Raw genomic sequence first — 22,722 nt, forward strand, 5'->3', positions numbered from 1 at the left:
AAGGAAAACAAAAGTACAGAGAGTTTCCATACATCCTTCATCCAGTTTACCCTAATGTAACATTTTATATAACCATAATTTTATCATCAATGCCAGAAAATTAACATTAGTAGACTAGTAACTAAAGTATGGATCTTATTTGAATTTTATTAGTTTTTCCACTAATGTCCTTTTTTTTGTTCCTGTTTCAGGATCCAGTCAATATTCCACAATGTAATTAGTTAAGTCTTCTTAGTTTTCTACAATGTTGTGACGGTTTCTCAGTCTTTCTTTGTCTTTCATGTGTCCACTCAGCTTTTTAAATCCCCCACTCTTACATAGGAGCAAATAATCATGGATTTCCAGGTATCTGAAGAGGCCTCCTTTATATAAAAGATAAATACCAAACAAACAAAAAAACTCAGAGGGAACAGAGAATATACATAGAAGAACATATCTAGAAAACTATTCATAATATACTAAAAAATATTTTAACTGTGAAACAAGAGCAAAATACTATTTTAAGAACACTTTCAAACACACAGTACAATATACAGATGATGTAGTATAGAACTGTATACCTGAAAACTGTATAATTTTATTAACCAGTATCACCCAATAAATTCAATAAAATTAAAAAATAATTAAAGTTGGTGTAAAACTGTGAAATTAACAAAAACCTTTCAGGAAATAAGACAGACTCTTGGAGATTAAAATATTAACAACAGAAATAAAAACCTTAATTGAAGGGGCAGAGAATAAACTTTAGAAACTTTTCCACAAAAGAGAGAGCAAAATGACAAAGTCCAGAGGGAACCTGAGCATTAAAAGAACAAACATACAAATGGACATATGATTTTAAAATGTGGTATGTGTTATGAAGTATAGAGAAAATATACTGGTGTACTGGGAGGTGGAGTGTGTGGATGGTAGAGAGAGGGTCAACAAATCCCTCTGATGAAGTTAAGACCTCATAAATAAGCAAAAATTAGCCAAACAAGACTTGGGGAAGAGAAATGTGAGCACAAAGAAAGGACTTAGGGAATGGGGGACCCTGAAAACCAAGCCAGTAGACAGGAGTGGAGGGACAAGGCCAGTGGACCTTGGAAGTCATGCTTTTCACTGTAGTGCAATGGGAAGCCAAGGAAAGCTTTTAAAGAGGGGAATGAAATGATCCAATATGTTTTTAAAAAGGCTACTTGTCTGCAGTATGGACATGAATTGGAGGAAGTAGTTTAATGACTGCATAACAGACCATCTCACATGAATATATCAGAATTCGTTTAATCATTCCTTTATTTTATTGGACATTTAGGGTGTTTCTAGTTCCTTGCATTGTAATATAAGTGACACTGTGATAGACATCCTTGAAACTAAATCTTTGTTAGTATCTCTGGTTATTTTCTGAATATAGATTTCCAAAAGTAGATTAAATAGCTGAGTTAAAAGGTATGAAATTTTCTGGCTGTTTTTAAAAGATAAAGATTTTGATCATTAAATATGAGAAATATACTTCACAAGATGGGTATCTCCTCACATATTCAGTTAAATGTCAATAGAAGATTACCTAATTTAAAAAGATAAAAAAATTCTATTTGAAGGCAAAAAATTATCCCATTTGTTATTTAAAAATGGTAAGCACTTAAGTCATCAAAGTCAAAGTCGATAACGTCCAACTTCTTGGTTGGGATGAGCCACGTTTAAAACAATCAAAATCCCAGCAAGCCGGTTATGCTTCTGAATCAAGTGACTACACATTTGTGACATTCTAAAATAACCTCAACGTACAATGTAATCTCCTATGGGTGTATCTATTTGTGGTTTAACTTCTTTTGTAACAATACTTTTATTGTTATAAATATATTCACAAATCTGAAAAAAAAAAAAAAGGTTTGTCAGATTGTGTTTCCCAATGATGCGCTCCTGCGTGGTGGCATTCTGCTGAGCAGAGCTGCTGTTTTGCTCTTTCCATTCTCCTCAGCTCTCACATGTGGCCTCTTTCACACGCAAATTTACAGCTTTTGTTCCTCACCTTGTTGATGGGCACCACTATACAGAAGCTCCTTCACCTCTTACCTACTTTCCACTCACATTCGGTCTCTATGTATACATCACCCTCACCTTCAAGTTCTTATACACTTATTTTCTCTTCAACTCCTTCACTCTCACTTTCATCTTCCCTCAGACTCTTTGGTCCCCTCACCTCTGCTATTACATGCTCCAACAACTGCTGCCCTGGGTCCTAGTTCTGGAAAGGCCTGTTGGTCAGGAAATCAGCCAGGGTGGCTGAGGGGATAATTGGGGCAAGGGTGGGGTGCAGATATATGGATGCGGGGCATGAGGAGACCAGGTGGCCAGCCAGGGTTTCCCAGGCCTCTGTAACAGGAGGGGGTGGGCCTAAACTAAAGGATGGGGCCATCAAAGCAGGGGACAGAGGCTGAGTCCTGCTGCTCGACAGACGGAGTGCACACAGAGACGCTTTGAGGCCTGGATGTGGTCTGAGAGCTGCCAGTTGGACATACTGACTTAGACAACCAATTAAGGCATGTTCAAGGTCTGCTGAACAGAACAGACTTTTAAACTAGGCTAACTCTGTTAAGAGTTGCTGATTTTTCTCCCTCTAAATGTTCCAGATTTACAGTCCTAGTAAGAAATGAAAGACAACTCAGACGAGGGTACTGAAAAATCTGACATCCTGAACATGAATGTACTTTTGGAAACAAACCAGGTATCTGGTAAACACTGAGGGATCTATCTAGTAGGTATGCTTGATGAGCATTTGTACTGGGAAGGAATTTAAGATCAAGGTCAGGAATGATTAATATGCATGCAGGAAGTCATCAACATTTAAGCATAAGCAATATGAGTCTCATTAAATCTTCAATCACTTCCTATTGCCTGAAGGAATTGGTGGTAGTCTAATGATTAAAGCAATAACATTAAAGTAGAAAATGGTATTGGAAAATTAATCTGACTCTTATAAAAGAAGCTAACACAAGTATTAATATACCTAACCTGACTTTACAAGACTCTCCTGGGCAGCTGTCATTTTTCTTTAACATGTACTGTCTTCTTGTCCCCTAAGTTACAAAGCTTTGCTGAAAAGTGACTGGTGAATGAGACGTTCAAGGGCTTTCATTTTTTAAATCTAGGTAATTGATAATCTTTTGGTGCTTCCCAATGGGCCACCACGCTGCTATCTAGCTGTTTATCTGTGTCTCCCACTTACTGTATCACCAGAGATGGGCCTCCCTATGCCCCAGCCTTCTCCTGCTGTGTCGCTTACTCACTTTTCTGATTGCAGCACCCCTGCGCTCAGTGATGCCCTGAACAGCTGCTATTCACAGAGCATAAAGTAGGGAAGAAATGACAGAAGACAACAGAGAGGAGCTCAGTCTTTTGAAATAGCAGTTCCTGGAGGGGTTGGTTTTCAGCAGCATCAGCCAGTTGGCAGAGAGTATGACAAGGGTGTTCTTTTCATCCTTGACCTATTTCTGTTTGATCTTATAGGAAAATCATAATCTCACTGATGACAGAGACAGGATATGTGATGCCCCAAATTCAGAATTATCACAATGCTGAATAGAAGGATAATAAAAATGTGATATACAGACTCCAAACGTGAGCAATAAAAGGATCTCAAAAGTTAATTTTCCTAAGTTAATATTTTAGTAATTAATAAACTTTCTTTTAAGGATGTGGTAGAAATTTTTTAAAATCATGGCTGTATTACTAGTAGCCCTCCTTAGGAGGAAAAATTATTTTTAAAATGCCTAGTCTCATCTGTTGTGAGACCATAGGTAACTTTTACTTTATTTATACATTTCTATATCTCAATATTATCAATATGAATAGTTATTAAGAGCTTATTATGTGTCATGTACTGTGCTAAGAGCTGCTGTGGTAGCCAGCTTCCAAGATGGTCCCCCAATGACCTAAACTCCTGGTATTCACAACTGGTCTGCCACTCTGTGCTGGTCTGTGTGAGCAAGGACATATGGCAGGAATGATGGGAAGTCACTTCTGAGATTTGATTAAAAAAGACTGATTTTTGTTATAGGCACTCTGGTTCTCTCTCTCTCTTGCATCACCAGTTCTGAATGAAGCAGGATGCCATGATGTGGGAAGTTCTATGAAGAGACACAAGTAGCAAGACAGTATACGTGATGCTCTGAATTCAGAATTATCACAATGCTGAATAGAAGGATGATAAGTGAAGCCTTTAGCAGGAATCGAGGCCTGCCAAGAGCCATGGGAGTGAGCCTGGAAGCAGGTCCTCTAGCCCCAGTCAAGTCGTGCGATGACCACAGCTCCAGCCAACAGCTCAATTGCAACCTGATGAGGTCCTGAGCCAGAGACACCCAGCTAAGCAACAGAAACTGTGACTTAAGTGTTTGCTGTTTGGGGTAATTTGTTACACAGCAGTAGGTAACTAATACAGATTATTTCTTTTATCCTCACAACAGCCCTGTAAGGTAGGTATTTGTCCCATCCCAATCATAAAAGTGAAGAAATTAGTTTATATAGGTCAACATGTCCCAGGTTCTACAACTAGTAAGCAGCAGTATCAAGACTCAAACTAAAGCAGTCCAACTTGAAAACCCACAATCTTAGCTACTGTTATACAGCCTTTCTCAAACTACTTTTATAATCAGAAAAAATATCTTTAAAGTATTTTCACTCCAAGAAAAAAAGAAATTCCAAGTCTTCCTTCACTCCTGCTCTCAGAGGTAGAGACACTCCCCCACTTCCAAGGGAGTTTTCCCCCTTCTCCTCTTTCTGTTCATTTCTACCATTCAGGTCTGTTCTCTCTCCCAAAAGGCCCCCAGCTCCAGAACTTCCAGAAGTCCTTATTTCTCACTAGTTTCCTTCCCTCCTTCTGCTTGTAAACATAGTCAGGGCCTCTATTTAAAAACACATAAAATATATGTCCACACAAAACTTGTACATACATGTGTCCAGCAGCATTATTCATAAGGACGAAAAAGAAAAGAAAAAGGAAATAACCCAACTATCCAACAATTGATGAATGGATAAACAACATGAGATATAGCCACAATATAAAATCTTATTTGGCAATAAAAAGGGATGAAGTACTGATGCCTGCTACAATATGGATGAACCCTGTAAACATTATATGAAGTGGAAGAAGCCAGTCACAAAATACCACACACTGTATGATTCCATTTATTTGAAATGTTGAGAATAGGACATTTATAGAGACAGAAAGTAGATTAGTAGCTACCAAGGACCAAGGGCTGGTGGGGAAGGGCAGTGTTGGGGAGTGACTGCTAATGGGTAAGAGGATTATTTTGGGGGTGATAAAAATGTAAAATTGATTGGTGATGGTTGATGATTGCACAACTCTGTGAATATACTAAATACCATTAAATTATAAACTTTAAATGGGTGAACTGTATGGTCTATGAAGTATATCTTGACAAGGTTATTATTAAAAAATAACTCCAAACCTCCACACTTCTCTACTGCTAACACCATCACTTTTCATCCATTCTTTCCACTGCTAAAATTTTGGTCTAAGTCAGTAGGGCTTCCTAGCAGCCAAATTCACCGACCTTTACTGAGTCGTCCAGATACTTCCTCCTGAACCTCTTTTGCTGACTAGGTTCTCCATTTCTCCCAACTCCTTTTCTTCTTCTTTGGCAGCTCCTCTCCTTTCTCAGGTCCCCTTTCCAACCACCAAGTGCTGATTATTTCTCCTCTGTATCACTTTTCTTGCATTGTCTCTCCCTTTCCATCCCGCAGCTCAGGCCCCTATCACTTTGTTTCTTCCACTACCTTCTAACTGACCACAATGGCTTTCCCTCTCCAATATGTCCAGAACACTACCAGTAGCAGGTTAAAATGGAAATTCCACTTGTTTTGTCAAAAACCTTCACTGGTCTCTGCCGCCTGTAAAGCTGGCTAAGCTGGCCTTCAAGGTTCTCCATGACTTGGCCCCAACTTGTATTATTGATCTTTGTATCTTATAACTCCCCTACACAAACTCTCAGCTCAAGCCAAAGCCTCCATTCCAGAATCCTCTAAATAGGTCTTGACTTCTGTATCTACATGACTTTCTCACCACAGCCCTTTGCTTTATCCCCTTAGCAATGCCCCCTCCCCCACCGCTCAGCCTCTGTGCTGCCCACCTTACTCATCCTCCAAGTCCCAATTCAACTCTTGTTTCTTCTGTGATCATTCCAGCCCCAAATTATCTTTCCTTCTTCTTATTCCCAGAGCACAATTATTGTTTTGCATTGCTATATGTATTAGGCTTCTATATATAACCCAGTTCAGAAGTCACCTCTATCATGAAACTCCAGACTACTGCCCTCAAACTTTGCAGTTCTCTCTCTCCATTACCACTATCCCTGTTCTTTGACCTTGCTAGGGATTCTCATCTTAGAGCCACTCCTTTCCTCCTCTAAACTATCAGCCTCTTCTCTTTACTTCTATGCTCTAGATTATTCACTGTAATAATAATGGACCCAGAAACAAACAATATAGACAAGGTCACATCCTTAGGAAACTTCCAGGCTAGACTCGCTTCTAGATTCATTAATTTAACTCCCTCTTGCCAAGCCCTCCTGTTCTTACTTCCTAGTATTTCCAGTTCACTCATCTAGAAAACTCCAATCGATCCAACTATCTACCCTCACTCTTTTACACACACAAGATGATGCTCATTAGGAGAAAATCACACAGTGGCAATGAATGGGGCCATTATAAATACACTGTCTCTTTTCACTTGCATTTCAATGGTGCAGGGCAATCCTTCTATTATCCCTTATTGGTTTTTCACCTCTTTACAAATCTCTTACCTACTTTCATCTCTAATATATGCAAAAATGTACAGAAAGAAATAGAAGTCTTTGGGAGAACAAGAAGCCTCTTCAATTTCCTCCCACATGAAAAACTATCTGCATGTACAACTATCATTTCCTCTAACCCTAAGGGAGCAAGAGACTGGTATCTCCACCCCTCTCACACATATGCCTCAGTTGTCTCATTCAGGTGGTCCCCAAGTCCTGTACATTCTACTGCCAAAAGTAGCTATCTTCAGCTTCCCCTGTGGCAACTCCCTAGCTCTCACACCTAGTTGCTTGTCCTATTACATGGCAGAGCTCCCAGAAAGCTGCATGGTTCCCACTTCCTTCTCTGCCTTTGGACAAGAGGCCCTCTCTGCCTCTAGACTCCTTCACCTGACCAGACCCTACTTGCACAGAAGAACTCAGCCCACTTTTCTCCACCCCTGTGAAGGTGGAGACTCCTCAATTTCTCCTGGATGATCCCTTTGCCCTGTTTGCTTACCTCTATCTGCAAGAACTGGTTTGCATGTCTGGTTCCCCTTAAGGACTGTGAACTCATGAAGGCTAAGTCCAGTACAGTGTTAATGGCACATTCCTTACCATCTAGGTTCCTTTTGTGTTTCCACAATCTTTGGGTCAAATCTCTTGTCTCTTCCTATTAATCTGTATATTATTGATTTGTGATCAGAGAATACAGTTTATACAATTTTTCTTTCTAGAATTTATTGAGCTTTTTAGTGGTGTAACTTAATCAAGTTTTATCCTATTTCATGTGTATTTGTAAAAAAAAAACCCTTTAATCCCAGGAATCAAATTTAATATCAAATCAAATTTACTAATTATAACATTCATAAACCTTATTATGTCTACCTAACTTGCTGAATTAGAGGCATCCTAAAGTTTCCTACTATGTTTTTATTTTTACCTATTTCCCCTCTTATTTCTAACAGCTTTTGCTTTATGTATTTTAACACTTTATTTTATTTATACTCATTATTAATAACTTTATTGTCATAAACTAGCCATTTTTCATTTATTCACTCAAAAAATCTTTACTGAATGCTTATTATGTGCCAGGCATTGTTCCAGGTGCTAGGGATATATCAGAGAACTGAACCAACAGCCCTTCTTGTGGAACTTACTATCTAGTGGGGAGATGGGCAACAGATCATAAACATGACAAATAAGTACACTATACAGTGTGTTAAAAAGTGTTAAGTTCTATGAGTAGGACCTTATAAGGACTTTGGCTTTTACTCTGAGTGAAATAGGTTTTGGGCAAAAGAATGACATGATCTGACTTACATTTTTAAAAGATCAGTCTGGCTGCTGCATAGCAAATCGAGTACACAAGGGCAAGGGTAGAAGCAGAAAGGGTAGTGGATTACTGCAGTAATCTAGGTAAGCTATGAGAGTGGCTCAACTCAGGGTGGTGACATTGGGGGTGACAAAAATGTATGCATTCTGGGTATATCTTAAAGGCACATTAAACAGGATTTCTTGACAGAGTGGTACATAGTGAAAGAAAGAAAGGGATTGGGAGTGATTTGAAAGTTTATGGTCTGAAAAATTGATAGGACAAAATTACCATCAACTGAAGTAGGGAAGTGTTTGGAATTGAACAAATTTTAGTCAAGAGATTAGAAGTCCAGTTTTGGACGTCTTGATTTTGCTGATTTCTGTATTAGAGTGAGGGCCACATTCTAGAATAAAGGGGAAAACAAAGAATAAAACTGAGCCGAAAACATCAAAGATTTTCCAGTAACTAAACTGTCTGCCACAACAAAACTCAACATATTTTAAAGAAAAATAACAACATAATTTCCACAAGGAAATTATATATTATGTCACATATACAATTACATATTGGTTAGCATACGAAGAAGCAGAAAATGTGACCCACAAGCAAGAGGGAGAGAAAGGTGCAGTCAATAAAACAAAAACAGACCCCAAGATCACCCAGATGACAGAATTAACAGATAAGGACTTTAAAACAGCTAGTATAAATAAATATTTCAAGTACTTAAAGAAAAAGATGGACATAATGAGTAAACAGCTGGGAAATCTCAAGAGAGAAATGAAAACTATAAGAATCACATGGAAATTCTATAATTGATAAGTACAAGATATGATGAAAATAAAAAGCTCCCTGTCTTTTAGAGATACATAATGAAAAAATCTACAGATGATATTACATGCAATGTGCTTCATAATATCCAGTTTGGGGGAGGGGAAGTAGCTAGGGGTAAAGATAAAATGAAAATGGCCATAAATTGGTGATTATTGTAACTGAGCATTGGGCATGCGGGAGTTTATTGTGTTGGTCTCTCTACTTTTGCATATGTTTAAAATTCTCTGTACTCAAAAGCTTTAAAAGAAAATCCAGTCTCTACAAGAAAAAGCTGTTTTAACTATAACATAAGATGTTCAAATTAAGCTCTGCACACGTTATTCTCCTCCCATCTTTGCCAAATTCCCTAAGATATGTACCAACCACTATTTTTTCAAAGATTTCCAATGCTTGGGAAAAGGGGCCATTTCATAAAAACTAAATATTTAGGTAAAAGTCATTTTCTCTGTGTGTGTGTGTACATATACTACACACTTAAACACATACATAGACAGATCAGTATTTGATTTTACAAAATGAAATTACATGTTAAACCAGTCTATAATTTGCTTTTTCCAAATAATATATGTTGTGGGCATCATTCCATGTCAACAAATACAGGTTAACATTCTTTTTTTTCATGATGATTGTATTGTATTTGTCATTAAGGGTCTACATGTCCTGTACCCTACTGTGAAATTCCACAATTTTAATGGGAGACAAGAGCTATCTGTGTTATAGAAAGCTGTTTTAAACAGAGGAGAGACCTAAAAGCATATGTGGCTTTAGGGACATATCTGACTCCAGGGACTTTATGGCCATGATTTGATTAAATATATCTTTTAGACAAATTTTGTTTTTCTTTTTTTTATATATATTTTATTTATTTATTTATTTATTTATTTATTTATTTATTTATTTTTTAGAGAGGGAAGGGAGGGAGAAAGAGAGAGAAACATCAATGTGTGATTGCTGGGGGTCATTCCTGAAACCCAGGCATGTGCCCTGACTGGGAATCCAACCTGCGATGCTTTGGTTCGAAGTCTGAGCTCAATCCACTGAGCTACACCAGCCAGGGCAAATTTTGTTTTTCAATTACAATTTACACTCAATATTATTTTGCATTAGTTTCAGGTGTATAGCACAGTGGTTAGACAATCATATACTTTCCATGGTAATCTCCTCAATATTTCCAGTACCCACTTGAAATTGCACATAGTTATTAGAATATTGTTGACTATATTCACTGGGCTGTACTTTACATCCCCCAAGTATTCTGTAACTACCAAATATGTACAGTATTTTCGCCATGTATAATGTGCACCATGTTTTTGTCCCAAACTTTCAGTTTGTTTTAATTTTTTAATTCAATTATTTATTTATTTATATTTAGGAACAAAACTGAATTTCATTTTCCAGGGTATTATTTTGCATACAGATATTGTTCTTGCATTATAGAGTGACACTTTTAATGCATAAGCATAAATAAAAGACTTAAAAACATTTACATAGATACAGAACTGTTACTACCCATGTATAATGTGCATCTTTATTTTTCCCTCAAAAATTGAGCAAAAACGTGTGTATTATAAATGGTAAAATACAGTACTTCTCAATCTCTTCACCTTTTTCAGCAAATACCCAACCCCCTTCTCCTCTGGGAACCACTGGTTTGTTCTCTGTCACTATAAATCTGTTCTTATTTTGTTCATTTATTTTGCTCTTTAGATTCCGCATATAAGTGAAATTATATGTGGTATTTGTCTTTCTCTGACTGATTTATTTCACTTAGCATAACACCTTCTAGGTTCATCCATGTTGTTGCAAATAGTAAGATTTCATTATTTTTTATGGTGAAGTAATATTCTATTGCATATACACATCATTGCTTTTTTATCCAATCGTCTATTGATGAGCACTTGGGTTGCTTCCATATTTTGGCATTTGTGGTACATGAAATAATGCTGCATGAACAAAGGACACAGTCTTCCAAATTAGTGTTCTGGGTTTCTTTGGATATATACCCAGAAATGGAATCACTGGATCACATAAGGCAGTTTCATTTTTAAGTTTTTGAGGCACCTCCATACTGTTTTCCATAGTGGCTGCACCAATCTGCATTCCCACACACAGTGCACAAGAGTTCCCTTCCCTCCACATCCTCATCAACACTTGTTTCTTGGTTTATTGATGATAGTCATTCTGACAGGTGTGAGGTGATATCTCATTGTGGTTTTAATTTATATTTCTCTGATGATGAATGACCTTGAGAGTCTTTTCATATATCTAGTGGCTGGCTATCTGTATGTCCTCTCTAGAGAAGTGTCTCTTCAGGTCTTCTGCCCATTTTTTAATCGGATTTTTTTTTTGGTGTAAGTTGAATGAGTTCTTTATAAATTTTGTATATTAACTCCTTATGGAATGTGTCACTGGTAAGTATCTTCTCCCATTCAGTATGTTGTCTTTGAGTTTTGTTAATGGCTTCTTTTGCTGTGCAAAAACTTTTTAGTTTGATGTAGTCCCATTTGTTTATTTTTTGTTTCCCCTGCTGGAGGAGATATATCAGAAAAATATTGCTATGAGAAATGTTGGATATTTTATTGCCTAGGTTTTCTTCAAGGAGTTTTATGGTTCTAGTCTTACATTTAAGTCTTTTGATTAAGAATACCTTAATCTATGTAATAACCATCCATATTACAATAGTTTTGAGAGGTATTTGTTTAAAAATATCATATAACAAAAATCCATTTTTATTCTCCAGCTAGCAACATAGAGTTTAAGTCACTGGAAGCTTTCTATTAACATTAGCATTTTCCACATTACACATGAACTGCACACCAAAATTTAATTCTAAGTTGGCGTGGCAAAACAGAATACATTTTTCTGCAGAAGCTATACAAAATAGTAAAGATCTCAAGTCAGTTGACAAAAAAAAATACTTATTTCATGATGTACAATAGTCCCTCCCCTATACAGAGGTTAAATTTTTGAAAAGTCAGTAAGGTAAAAGAATTCTCAGTGGAAGAATCTATGGCCTTAGAGTCACAAATAAACAGAAGCACTTGTAAATATTTTTTCATTTGTTAAAACAAAAAAAAAACCCAAATAATAAAATATTAGTAGCATTATATGCATCTTGATTTACAGTAATGAGTATATAGAAGTAGGTTCCATTTAGTATTCCTTGATAATGAAAATCTTAAAGATGTTCCTCTCCTATATTACAAGTTACATAGACATTTTGCTTTGTTGCAGAGAATATGCATAGTAAAAGACTTCTCCCTGGGACGTACCCCATTCAAACATTCTGTGCTTGTTGAATTTTTCTCTCTTTTTTTAATATAGTAAAAAAAAAGTAAAGTTACCACTCTGGATAACAAAACTGCTATATGCTCAGTGTATAAAATTCAAACACATCAAATACAAAGAAAGTAAAAATCATTCCACTCTCACCATCTAGAATAACTGCTATGAACATGTAGGTGAACATCATTCTCGATATATCTTTGTGTGTGTGCGTGTGTGTGTATAAAGAAAACAAAGGTATGTGCTTTACATAAGTGGGATATACTGCTCTATACCATGCCTTTTTTTTCTCAGTATACATGAAAGGATGTTTAAGTCTACAGTACATCCACATAGTCTTTATTAATGGCTGCATATCACTCCATTGCATGGATGAACCATAATTTATTTAGCCATTCTCTTACCAATGAATTTCAGATTCTGTCCAACATTTCTCAATTATTAAGTTACATTATTATTCATATGCTTTTGCACATTCATCCTATTGATCTCATGATACATTCCTAAAAGCAGAATTGTTAGATAAAAGGTATATGTACCGCACACCTTGATACACACTGCCATGCAGCCCTCCGGAACAGCCAAACTATTTCACACATGCACCAACTGTGCCTTTCTTAGACTTCCTGCTGAACTTGCCAACAGTCTGCCCCCTCTTCTCTCACAGCTTCAGCTTCCTCCACATGAACTGTGGAAGGACAGCAGGATAGTGCTAGGTCAAGTATTTACTTCCATCAGCTTTCTTATCTTCCATGGCTACAATGCTTAAACTTCAAGCATTTCTTTTTTAGACTTCTTCCCTTCCCCCATTCCAACCTCTTTTTTCCTAATAATCTCTAATAAATCTTACAATTCAAATTACCTGGAATTAAATTCTCACAGATGCCAAAAAAAGTATGAAGTAATTTTGCCTTAAATTATTCTTGGAGGGATGTGGAAGACAAGAAAGAGAGAGAGAGAGAAAGAGAAATAGTTACTATCTTGGCCTGTCATGTGAAGACAACGGACACTTTGAGATAATTAATCTTTAGGACTGCCATATAACTTTTGTGTACAAATATTTCTATAGGAGATTCCATTCTGAAAGGTCTTTCATTCAATTATGAAACTGAGTACTTACTATGTGCAGATACTGTGCTCCCTAAAAGGCTCTTGTTACCTTATCTCTTGGTTCCAAGAGACTGATCTGTCCTTTTCAATGTCACTACTCATAGTTTCTACCCATCCCCTTAGCACATGAGAACAAGTCTTAATGGTCTCTCAATTCAGTATGTTTTTAATGAGTTTAACTTCAAGCCAGGTGCTTGCTAAGACAGACAGATAAGACACAGCTCAACAAGAATCAACAATATAGAAGTGCAGAAGGTGAGAGGAGGTTGGTAATTATTATACATAGGGCATACTGTTACTAAAGCTACAATGAGCCTGAGAGCCCTGAGAAAAACTTTATGCCATTCTTAAGAGGTTAAAAAGTGTATTCTTCCCATTTTCCAGGAGGATGTACACAGATGCTGATGATAAATCTTAGCATGTCAAGACTTACAGTAAATTGAGGTACATCACTCTAAAAGGGTGAAAAGGAAAAAGAGAGAAGAAAGAGGAGGCTTTATGAATTTTCAACTCTTCATTTTCAACCTGAAGGGATGGGGAGGTGTAGAGCAGGTGACACAGGAAACTATTGGTAATTTAAAACTAGCTCTGAATAATCTATACAGATGGCCTTTCCCATCACTAAATCTCTTCCTGGTGACACATTTTCCCTTCCTCTTCTAATGAGATCCCTTTCTCAGTTGTTGCAGTACTGTGTACTTTAGTGGGATGGATTATCAGAACCAATAACCTGGCCTGGCTTCCCTATAGTAGCTTTCCCCAAGATAGTCTGAATCACCATCTGTCAAAATTATGACAAAGAGATTAATTATGTTATTTCTGCAATCTGCAAAGACAGTACATACATATACGTACATGTACATATAGGTGTGTGTATATATATGTGTGTGTTTTGACTCCTCTACCTTGAGTATCTCCCCAGATCCTCTTCACCATTCCCTGCAGTACACAAAAAAGTCTAACCGCCATTATGTCTTGTCAAAAGAGGGAACAGAAAAGTAACTTGATTAGTAAATAGAGTTTGGACTGGAGCCCAGATCTTAAGAGATGTAAATTGGTGCTCTTTTCACAAGGCTGTACTTTCATGTTGGCTCCACTATTTCATTCAACCAGTTCAAAATACAGCCTACAATACCTTCCCCTTACACATCTCTCACCTCCACTCTTCCTCTGGCTCCTTACTCATCTCCACTAACACTGAAATACTGAGGTTTGTGCATACCAACCTCTTTCCTCTACAAAAATATTTTCCTCTTTGCTTTTCATATACACATGTACACGCACATGCACATCAGACTTGTCCTGTCTCACCTGAACTTTGCTTATTGATTTCTATGGAAACTGTGCCATTCAGTGCAGAGAAATGAGCCTTAAAAAAATCAGTTCTAGCTGATGTGGCTCTGTGGATTGAGTGCCCGCCTGAGAACCAAAGTCACCTGTTCAATTCCCAGTCAGGACACATGCCTGGGTTGCAGACCAGGTCCCCAATAGGGGTGCATGAGAGGCAACCACACATTGATGTTTCTCTCCCTTTCTTCCTCCCCCACCCACCTCCATCTAAAAATAAATAAAATCTTTTACGAAAATCAGTCATGTTCAAATGCCTATTTTGCCTCTTACAGTCTGTGTGACTAGTCATATTACTTAACCTCTATTTCACTTTTCTCATCTGCACATAGGGAAGAATGCATAACTCATTGGGTTTTATAAGGTAGCTAGCATATGTTATGTGCTTAACACTGTGATGTACTAGAAGGTACTTAATAAACAGAGTTGTTTACTACAAAAATAATACTTACCTCACAGGACTGTTATTCCTACATGCCTGACACATAAGCAGTCTCTCAAAATATGTTAGTTCCCCCTCTTCCCAGCAAAGATTCATAAACTAGTTCAAATTCAACAAAGATTTCCTTCATTTAGACGCAGAAGTATTTGTATATTTACTAAAATAACACTGAGAGCTACCCAGAGACAATTTCTTCCTCTTCTTAACTTTAAATCTCTGGAAGAACATAATCACATTTTCCGAATTCCCCAAAAGGCATGTTGTAGCATGCGGACAGAAACAAGATACAAGTGCCTTCTCTATGGCAACTCGGTGTTCAGGCGCATTTCAGTTACCTCTGGTTCATTGCCCCGCAGCCGGAATAAGTAAGTTTGTTACACTAAACGATTGTTTAACTCAGGCAGAGTAAGAAAACTTCAGACAATGCCCCATAAATTTCAAGGAGTGACTGCGAATAGACGCCACGCAGTGACGTGGTCTAAATAAGTGACAAGTAAATGTTTGTGTCTGTGGTGTGTCAATGTGTCATCGTGTGTGCTTCCGTGTACCCACACAACTGTACCCACACAAGTACAGTCGTGTGCTCCGCGAGGTCTGAGCGCGAACGTGTATCCCTTTGAAACTGAGTGCACAGGGAGTGAGCGACGGTGCGAACCCCCACGGGGCTGTCCTCCAGGTGCTTACCTCTGCGGACGAGCAGGTGGACGCCGATGGGCGCCGCCATGTTGGCGCCGGTCACGTGGCCGCGAGCACTCCCTCTCTTTCCCGCCCCGCCCGCCAGAGCGGTCCAGTCGCAGCCCTGCAGAAAACCCTAGGCTCCGAGACCGCTCGAGGGGACCGCGCGTGCGCGCGGGGGCCTGACTGCGGGACCCCGGGCGGCGGAGCGACTCCGGCACCCGGGCGAGCGAGGGAACCCGCGGCCGGCTGAGCCCGCTCCGGCCGCGAGAGGCGGGCTCCAGCCGCGGTTCGCGCGCTTGCTCTGAGCCCCGGCGCCCAGGTGGGATGGAAGAAGGCTATCAGGTAAGCGTGGCATCCAGTATTTGTAGCATCAACATTTTGGTGCATGGAAACGTGAAGTTGGGAGGAAAAAATAAAACACAATCAAACGTTCAACATAGCACTTTGTATTGTTTGCCACATTGTTGCAAATTATTTCCCTGTATTCAATTGAAAGGTAAAATTTGGTTCAAAGTCACCAGCTGCCCCTTGGCAGTCCCATAATCTACATTACTCAGCAGAGAGGCTCCAGACAAGACAGGATTTATGTGCAACTGCAGAATCTATTCTGAGTACTCCAGTGGGTATGTTTAGGGAACCTCTCATTTCCCAAGGACACCCCCCTCCCGCTTTCCTGTATTAACTGGAGTCTTAATCCTAAATTTGACTTTTAAGAATGAGAGGATGACGTCTGCCAATTGGCGCTGACAAAAGATGCAGCCTACAGAAGGCCAATTGTGAGTCAAGTGAGGGAGCTGATGTAGTGACAATAGTGCCCATTTACACCAAATCACTTTTCCTCTTATCTGAGTTCTGGGGCAGATTCCATCCTGTCATGGACCAGGTATTCATCTTGGTAGTCTGGTGCCCAGCAAAGAACTGGTATGCAAGGAATGTCTGGTGAAGAAATTGAACTCTCCATGGAACCTGTCAAACCAAGAATGTAACAGTTTCCCGGGCTTTAAATGCAAAGAAGATTGATAAGGATTCTTGGTAAATGTGTTTACTAATTAATTTTTAGGAATTTAATTTAATGATACACTCAGTGAAAAATCCAGACAATTTAGAAAAGGGTAAAGGAAAAGGTCCAAATCCCTTTCCTCACCCTGTCTACACTCCACAATGCCACTCTCTAGATGCCACCCCTCTGTACATCAGTCTATGCCTTATACAGGCAAAAATGTGTAAATATTTTAAATGGTATCACAGACTTACTGTTATGACTTGTTTCCCATTCATCATTAACATCAAATCTCAGAACTTACCTTGAGCTCATTCTTTTTAATGAGTACATAGTCCTGATATTTTTACTTTTAAAGAGCATGCATTTTGGCGGTTCATTAGAGGGCATGTGCTGTACTTGGAGATCCAGTTTTGGATGCTTTGGGGGTCACCTTGAAAGATAAAGAGAAATAATGTTTTCCACTGAAGTAAATAAAACGTACAAGTAGGAGAATGAAAAGTACTCCTACAGGTTACTTCAAGCCCCACATTTTTCAAACTCAGATCAATTCCAGGGAGAGGGTTTTTGAATATAGTAAGTCTGTCTTCTGCATAACTGAAGCCAACAATCTGAGTACAGCAAAGGAGTCTGCGAGTTAGCAGGGCACAGAGTCTCAGGGAGTGTGCTGAAAAAAAGAAACCTACAAGTCCCTAGTGAAAGGCCAGAAGGCATTAAACCCGATTTCAAACACATCTTAAATAGAACACATGTTCACGTGATTTAGGTCAGCCAACCTGGGGAGACAATTGCACAATTTATTCCTCTGCAACTAGAAGGACAAGGAAAAGGAAGCACTGAGGACTCAGGTGGCACCACCATAATGGAATCTCCATTTAGGTCAGCAGAAAATGTGGGTACTAAGATGAGCAAGAAATGAAGCAGATCGTAGCTTACACAGGTGATAGCTTATCCATTGATCCTTGATTTGGCTTCTTTCATACCACATTCTTCTGATATTAGAAGGATTAAAAGCTGCCATCATGTGTTCTCTAAGTCATCAGTCTCTGAGATATATGTACACTGATCAAAAGGGCCAGACCACTGATAATCTGAGACCCCTTGCAATTCTAACATTCTGTGATCCTAGGCATTATGCTTTCATCTACAGGAGTAACCACTCCTGACTCACTACTGCACATCTCCCCACCTGTGAAATGAAAGTTATATTGTGGCATCTCACTGATATGAACTCACTCCATTTTTCAGATTTTGTATTTGGGGGTTCCTGAGAAAAAGTTGAATAATTTTTCAAAACCAGGGTTCAAAAAATAAAGAATAGTTTCTTAATACCTTCAGTTTCTCTGTCCAAAATATTCATTCCTCAATAGTAAACTATTTTTATTAATAATGGTTAATTACTGTTTTATAGGTCTTTTGGTTGTTAAAAGATCATCTCTTATTAATATCTTTTTAAATTGTATCTTTTTAATAAAAGAAATAAAGGAAAAACAAATTCTGATATTTATATTTTTGAGAAGTCAGTTTTAACTTCCTCTTTCTACTTAATGATATTTTATTATAGACTTATGCCATATAACTTTTTCAAAAGTTATTCAGAGTTTGTGATAATATTTAAATTATATCAGTTTTTATAATGTATACATTGAATTTATAATTCATATTCATATTTTAAAAATGTTCCAGGGGATCATGTGATAATGAAATCCTTTAAGAATAAATTTTGCTTTGTAACACATTTTATGATTCATTTCACAAATTTAGATTTTAAATATTCATTAGGATTACCTACAATGTAAGATACTTAAAAACATAGACTATTAGATAAAGACTAAGGTGCTTACATATACAGAAAAAAATCATTATATGTGAACACGTAAAACTAAGAAAAAATGTGCTATGTTTAACCGGGCACAGAGCAGGTTCTGTGGCCTATGAACTGGGGCCCTGGGACCTGCACAGCTCCCTTGGGACTGTCATCCAGGCTTCATCCACCCTTCCTGAACTTGCTCATCAGCTTCGCCATCTGAATCAGAAAAGTTAGCCTTTTGTTTAGATTTCAGAGTCACTTCTTAGCATTTTATTCTATAGCTTCAGAAGAGTATTCCCAGTCCTGCCTTCTAATTTGTCCAAGTTTAATGTGAAGAAAGACTTCTATTTCCATTTTTAAGCCAAATAAACATGCTTTCCAGGAACTAGGAGTCCTTTATAAATATAATCTGCACATACAACAGGGAATCCTTTTTGTAGCTGATTAGATCTCTCTAAAGATAGCACCCAGCTTCAAAAGATTGTTTGAAGCAGCAAGTTTCTAGGGCAGTCTTAGCCAACTTGCTGGCAGAATGTCATTTCCGATACCAATCGTTTGAGAAAATAATGGATATGTTACTAGTAATCTAGGGGTACCTTAGAGAACATGTGTAAATGTTCCATGTTTGTTTGAGGAAAAGTAATGCCATATGCAAGGCAGTTGTGAAATCACGTGGATCTCTCCTTGTGCTTGTGCCCTTTTCTTGATCTCCAGCTGCCAAGAGGGAGCCCGGATAAGGGACAGGGTATTTAGTTGTATGTGACCCTCATGCCCTTCTCATTTTGGATTTATCTAATGACATTTTCTCAGTCATATAATTCCTGTGCAAGTGAACTTTAAGTCCCACTTCCTTCTAACAAGATTGCTCTACCCAAGTGCCTCCTACAGTGAAATTCTGAAGATTTCAGAATCTACAGCCATATTTAGACCTAGTCCAGATGGGCTCAGCAAAGAGTATGTGGAGCCGTCCTGAGCAGTCTGTCAGGGTAAGCAGAGTGGAATGGGACCAGAACAGGGCTAACTTAGTTGTAGGTGAAGACCAAAACATTGTACCAAGGGAGTTGTTTTCAGGCCCAGTCTGACCCGTATTTTTTTCAAGCTGGTTCATCTCCATGGCTCGAAAGATATTACAGGAGATTGTAAGCCACAATCATATGCAGCAACAGCGTATCTGTTGTTGGAGCAGTTGCCTACCTGGGCAGGGATCAGAGGGAAGTATGGGAAAGCTATAGGGAAGAAGATGTGGGTGGTCCCAGAACTCATGCACCGACGCATCCAAGTTTTCTGATAATACTGTTTGCTTTGGGCAGAGATGGCTTTGGAACTGTGCAGGCTTAAGGGACGAGGCTTTTCTGACCTCATCTCTTGGAACTGGCTCTGATGGAAGTTGGATTAAAGCAAAGGTGTGTGTTTGCCACCATGAAATTTAAATTAACATGTGTGCCATTAGCAACTGCCATCTATTCCCAGTTAGTAATCCCTGGGAAAGGAGCACTTGCTTATGCACTTCTGGGTAATAAAGAATCCATTCAGAGTAAGGAAGAAAGACAGAAAGTTTCCAAGAGAATTCAGTAATCAATCAGCCAATCAATTAATACTTAAGTGCCTACTCTAGCTCCAAAGAGATACGATTTTTTGTTCTTAAGAAACTAATTGGGAAGCTGAGACTGATGTACTCACAAGATTGCCCATAGAGAAAAACCAAGCACCCCTGAGACTATAAGCCCCATAGGAGCAATGCCAGGAGTGAGGGGTCACAGATTCTGGCTATCCATGGCTGCTGAGAACCGAGAAAAATGCTGGACTCTAATTATGTGAGTGCCCAGGAAATTGCACCTGTTTAATCTCCTTCACTTCCTGAAAAGATGAAGATGGTAGAAATGGAAATATGTTTGCTTTAGCACCTCCAATCCACATTTGTACAAGAGAAAGGAAAATGCTCTCCCGCTCCTTGGTGGAATTATTTTTTAAGTGTTTTGGTTTTTCTTTTCTATTTACATATGGATGTAAAATGTGCTCTTTAAAAACATTAAAAAATACTGAAATGTATAACACAGAAAGTAGAAGTCCTCCAGAAAAGCTCTGTCCAGGTAATCACTATTAACAAGTTAATGCATATTCACCCAGATTTTTTTTTCTACACATATGCTATTTGCTGGACTTTCTAAGGGAAGATACCTACTTTTAGCATGACCAGTCACATATCTACATAGAATAAAAGACAGCAGACTAGGCAAACCACATGCAAAAGGGCAGGAATGCACAGTATCACCCGTCTTTATTGTATTCTACTGTGAATTCTCCTTTTTTCCTTTTGCCTTCACTCTGCTCATTTTTCTTCTCTGATTGCTTCTACCCTTCAGTAATATTACTGATTGTACTGTTGTTTTTCCTTTCCTTTCTGAAGTGATGATATATTCCTGGTTACCTTCTTATATTTTTCCATCTTTGCATATTCTTTGGCTGAATTTATTGGTTCTGTGTTTACTGTTTAATTCTTAGTGTGTTTGAGTAAAAATATACGGTCCTCTAACATTGTGTGAGACTAGTTTGTAGAGAAAGAAGTTTGACCATTAATGTCAGAGGTTGAAAATATTTATGATTTTGGTATTTCCTGTACATCAGCATGAAACAATACTCCTTGGTCCACTAACAGTTATGCAAAATACACTGCAGTAAGGCTTTTGAAGTAGCGATTATGAAATAACAAGGGATTTAATAATAGAAAAAGAAACCCAGCTGTATGTCCCTTTCTCCCCTCCCACTCTCCACCTCCACTCCCCAAACTGGCTGACAAACTAAGCAGTAGTGCATTTCTTAACTTCTTCTTGCCTCTCACTCGACACATTTTATATTCAAAACTGAAACTGTCGAAACCATCAGGAGGGCAGATGCTGCCTCGACCTCTCTTCCCATTGAGCCGAGCTCCCGCGTGCTCACCCATCCACTTTAGCTCAGAGAATAACCTGTCTGGAGCGCATTCTCCTCATCTGAAGCACACACAAACATCACTGCACTTTCTTTTGCTTGCTTGATAAAGGATAAAGGAAGAAAAGCCGCAGCTGCTCGAGGAGCAGACAGCAAACAAGCCTCACTGTGGTGGCCCCACGGCCTTCACAAAGGGGATTCAGAGAGCTAGGCAAATAAACTGTACAGCCGAAGACTTCTGCACAGATTCACCTGCCAAAATTATTAATTAAAAATCTAAAGAACTATCCAGGTGAACTGAGAGTCTAACCAAAACACATTTTCCAACTGGCCTCTTATTAAGTTGGAAGAGAGAATACAGTTGAAGAACTGCAAAGGGCTTCAAAGATCACCTAATCCAACGCTAACTCTACCCCTTGCAATTTTAAAATAGGTCCCAGGAAGGTCAGAGGAGACAAGACTCAGCATTGTTCCAGCCTGTGTACATTATAACACTGCAGGTCCTAAAAAATATTTTTTACAAGACATTTATAAAGCACTTCTTGTGGCATCTCATGCACAATAGCTCTTTGGATATTCATAAGAAATGGCATTACATTTTTATTGCATTATATTTCTCCACAGCATTGACAGAAAGCCTCCAAATTATGACATGAAAATTTTCAAAGCTTTGGTTTTACACTTAGTGTCTGTTGATTCATACAACCAGGGTGTCAAAGGTGGAAATAGTTTGTTTTGGGTAGCCAAATCAAGTGCAAGTAAACCATGATTCCTTTGAGAATCAGTTTCCAAAAAAAAGGATTATTACTTTTTAAAAAATTATTTTTAGAGAGGGGAAGGGAGGTAGAAAGAGAGGGAGAGAAATATCAATGTATGGTTGCCTCTTGAGTGCCCCTCAGTGGGGACCTGGCCTGCAACCCAAGCATGTGCCGTGACTGAGAATCAAACCAGTGACCCTTTGGTTAGCAGTCCAGCATGCAGTCCACTGAGCCACACCAATCAGGGCTTGCCTCTTCTTCTTCTTCTTTTTTTTTTTTAAAGAAAGCTCTTCACTACATTTCCTTTCAGTGAGTTCTGCCTTGTGAAAGTCAGGTTGTGCAATCTCACTGTATAAAGGTGCAATTTGTCTGCCACAGATAAACTTATTTAAAATTTTTCCATGGTTTACAGTTGTATTTTGTTTGACAATTATGTGGAACT

General features: G+C 38.5%; 2 protein-coding genes across 2 annotated transcripts in view; one reads left to right on the forward strand and one right to left on the reverse strand.

Annotated features, from left to right (window-relative positions):
* METAP1D (methionyl aminopeptidase type 1D, mitochondrial) overlaps positions 1–15,892 on the reverse strand; it is a 76,402-nt gene extending 60,510 nt beyond the window's left edge. The window contains exon 1 of the mRNA XM_028508766.2: positions 15,791–15,892. Within this exon, the coding sequence (XP_028364567.1) occupies positions 15,791–15,830 (40 nt within the window). The 5' untranslated portion in view covers positions 15,831–15,892. The remainder of the gene's footprint in view (positions 1–15,790) is intronic.
* A 76-nt stretch (positions 15,893–15,968) lies between these two features.
* The window catches only part of SLC25A12 (solute carrier family 25 member 12), a 172,976-nt gene continuing 166,222 nt past the window's right edge, over positions 15,969–22,722 (forward strand). The window contains exon 1 of the mRNA XM_028510362.2: positions 15,969–16,126. Coding sequence (XP_028366163.1) covers positions 16,109–16,126 — 18 coding nt within the window. The 5' untranslated portion in view covers positions 15,969–16,108. The remainder of the gene's footprint in view (positions 16,127–22,722) is intronic.

The sequence above is a fragment of the Phyllostomus discolor genome, chromosome 4 (genome assembly GCF_004126475.2).
Source record: "Phyllostomus discolor isolate MPI-MPIP mPhyDis1 chromosome 4, mPhyDis1.pri.v3, whole genome shotgun sequence".
In the NCBI taxonomy this organism is placed as follows: domain Eukaryota; kingdom Metazoa; phylum Chordata; class Mammalia; order Chiroptera; family Phyllostomidae; genus Phyllostomus; species Phyllostomus discolor.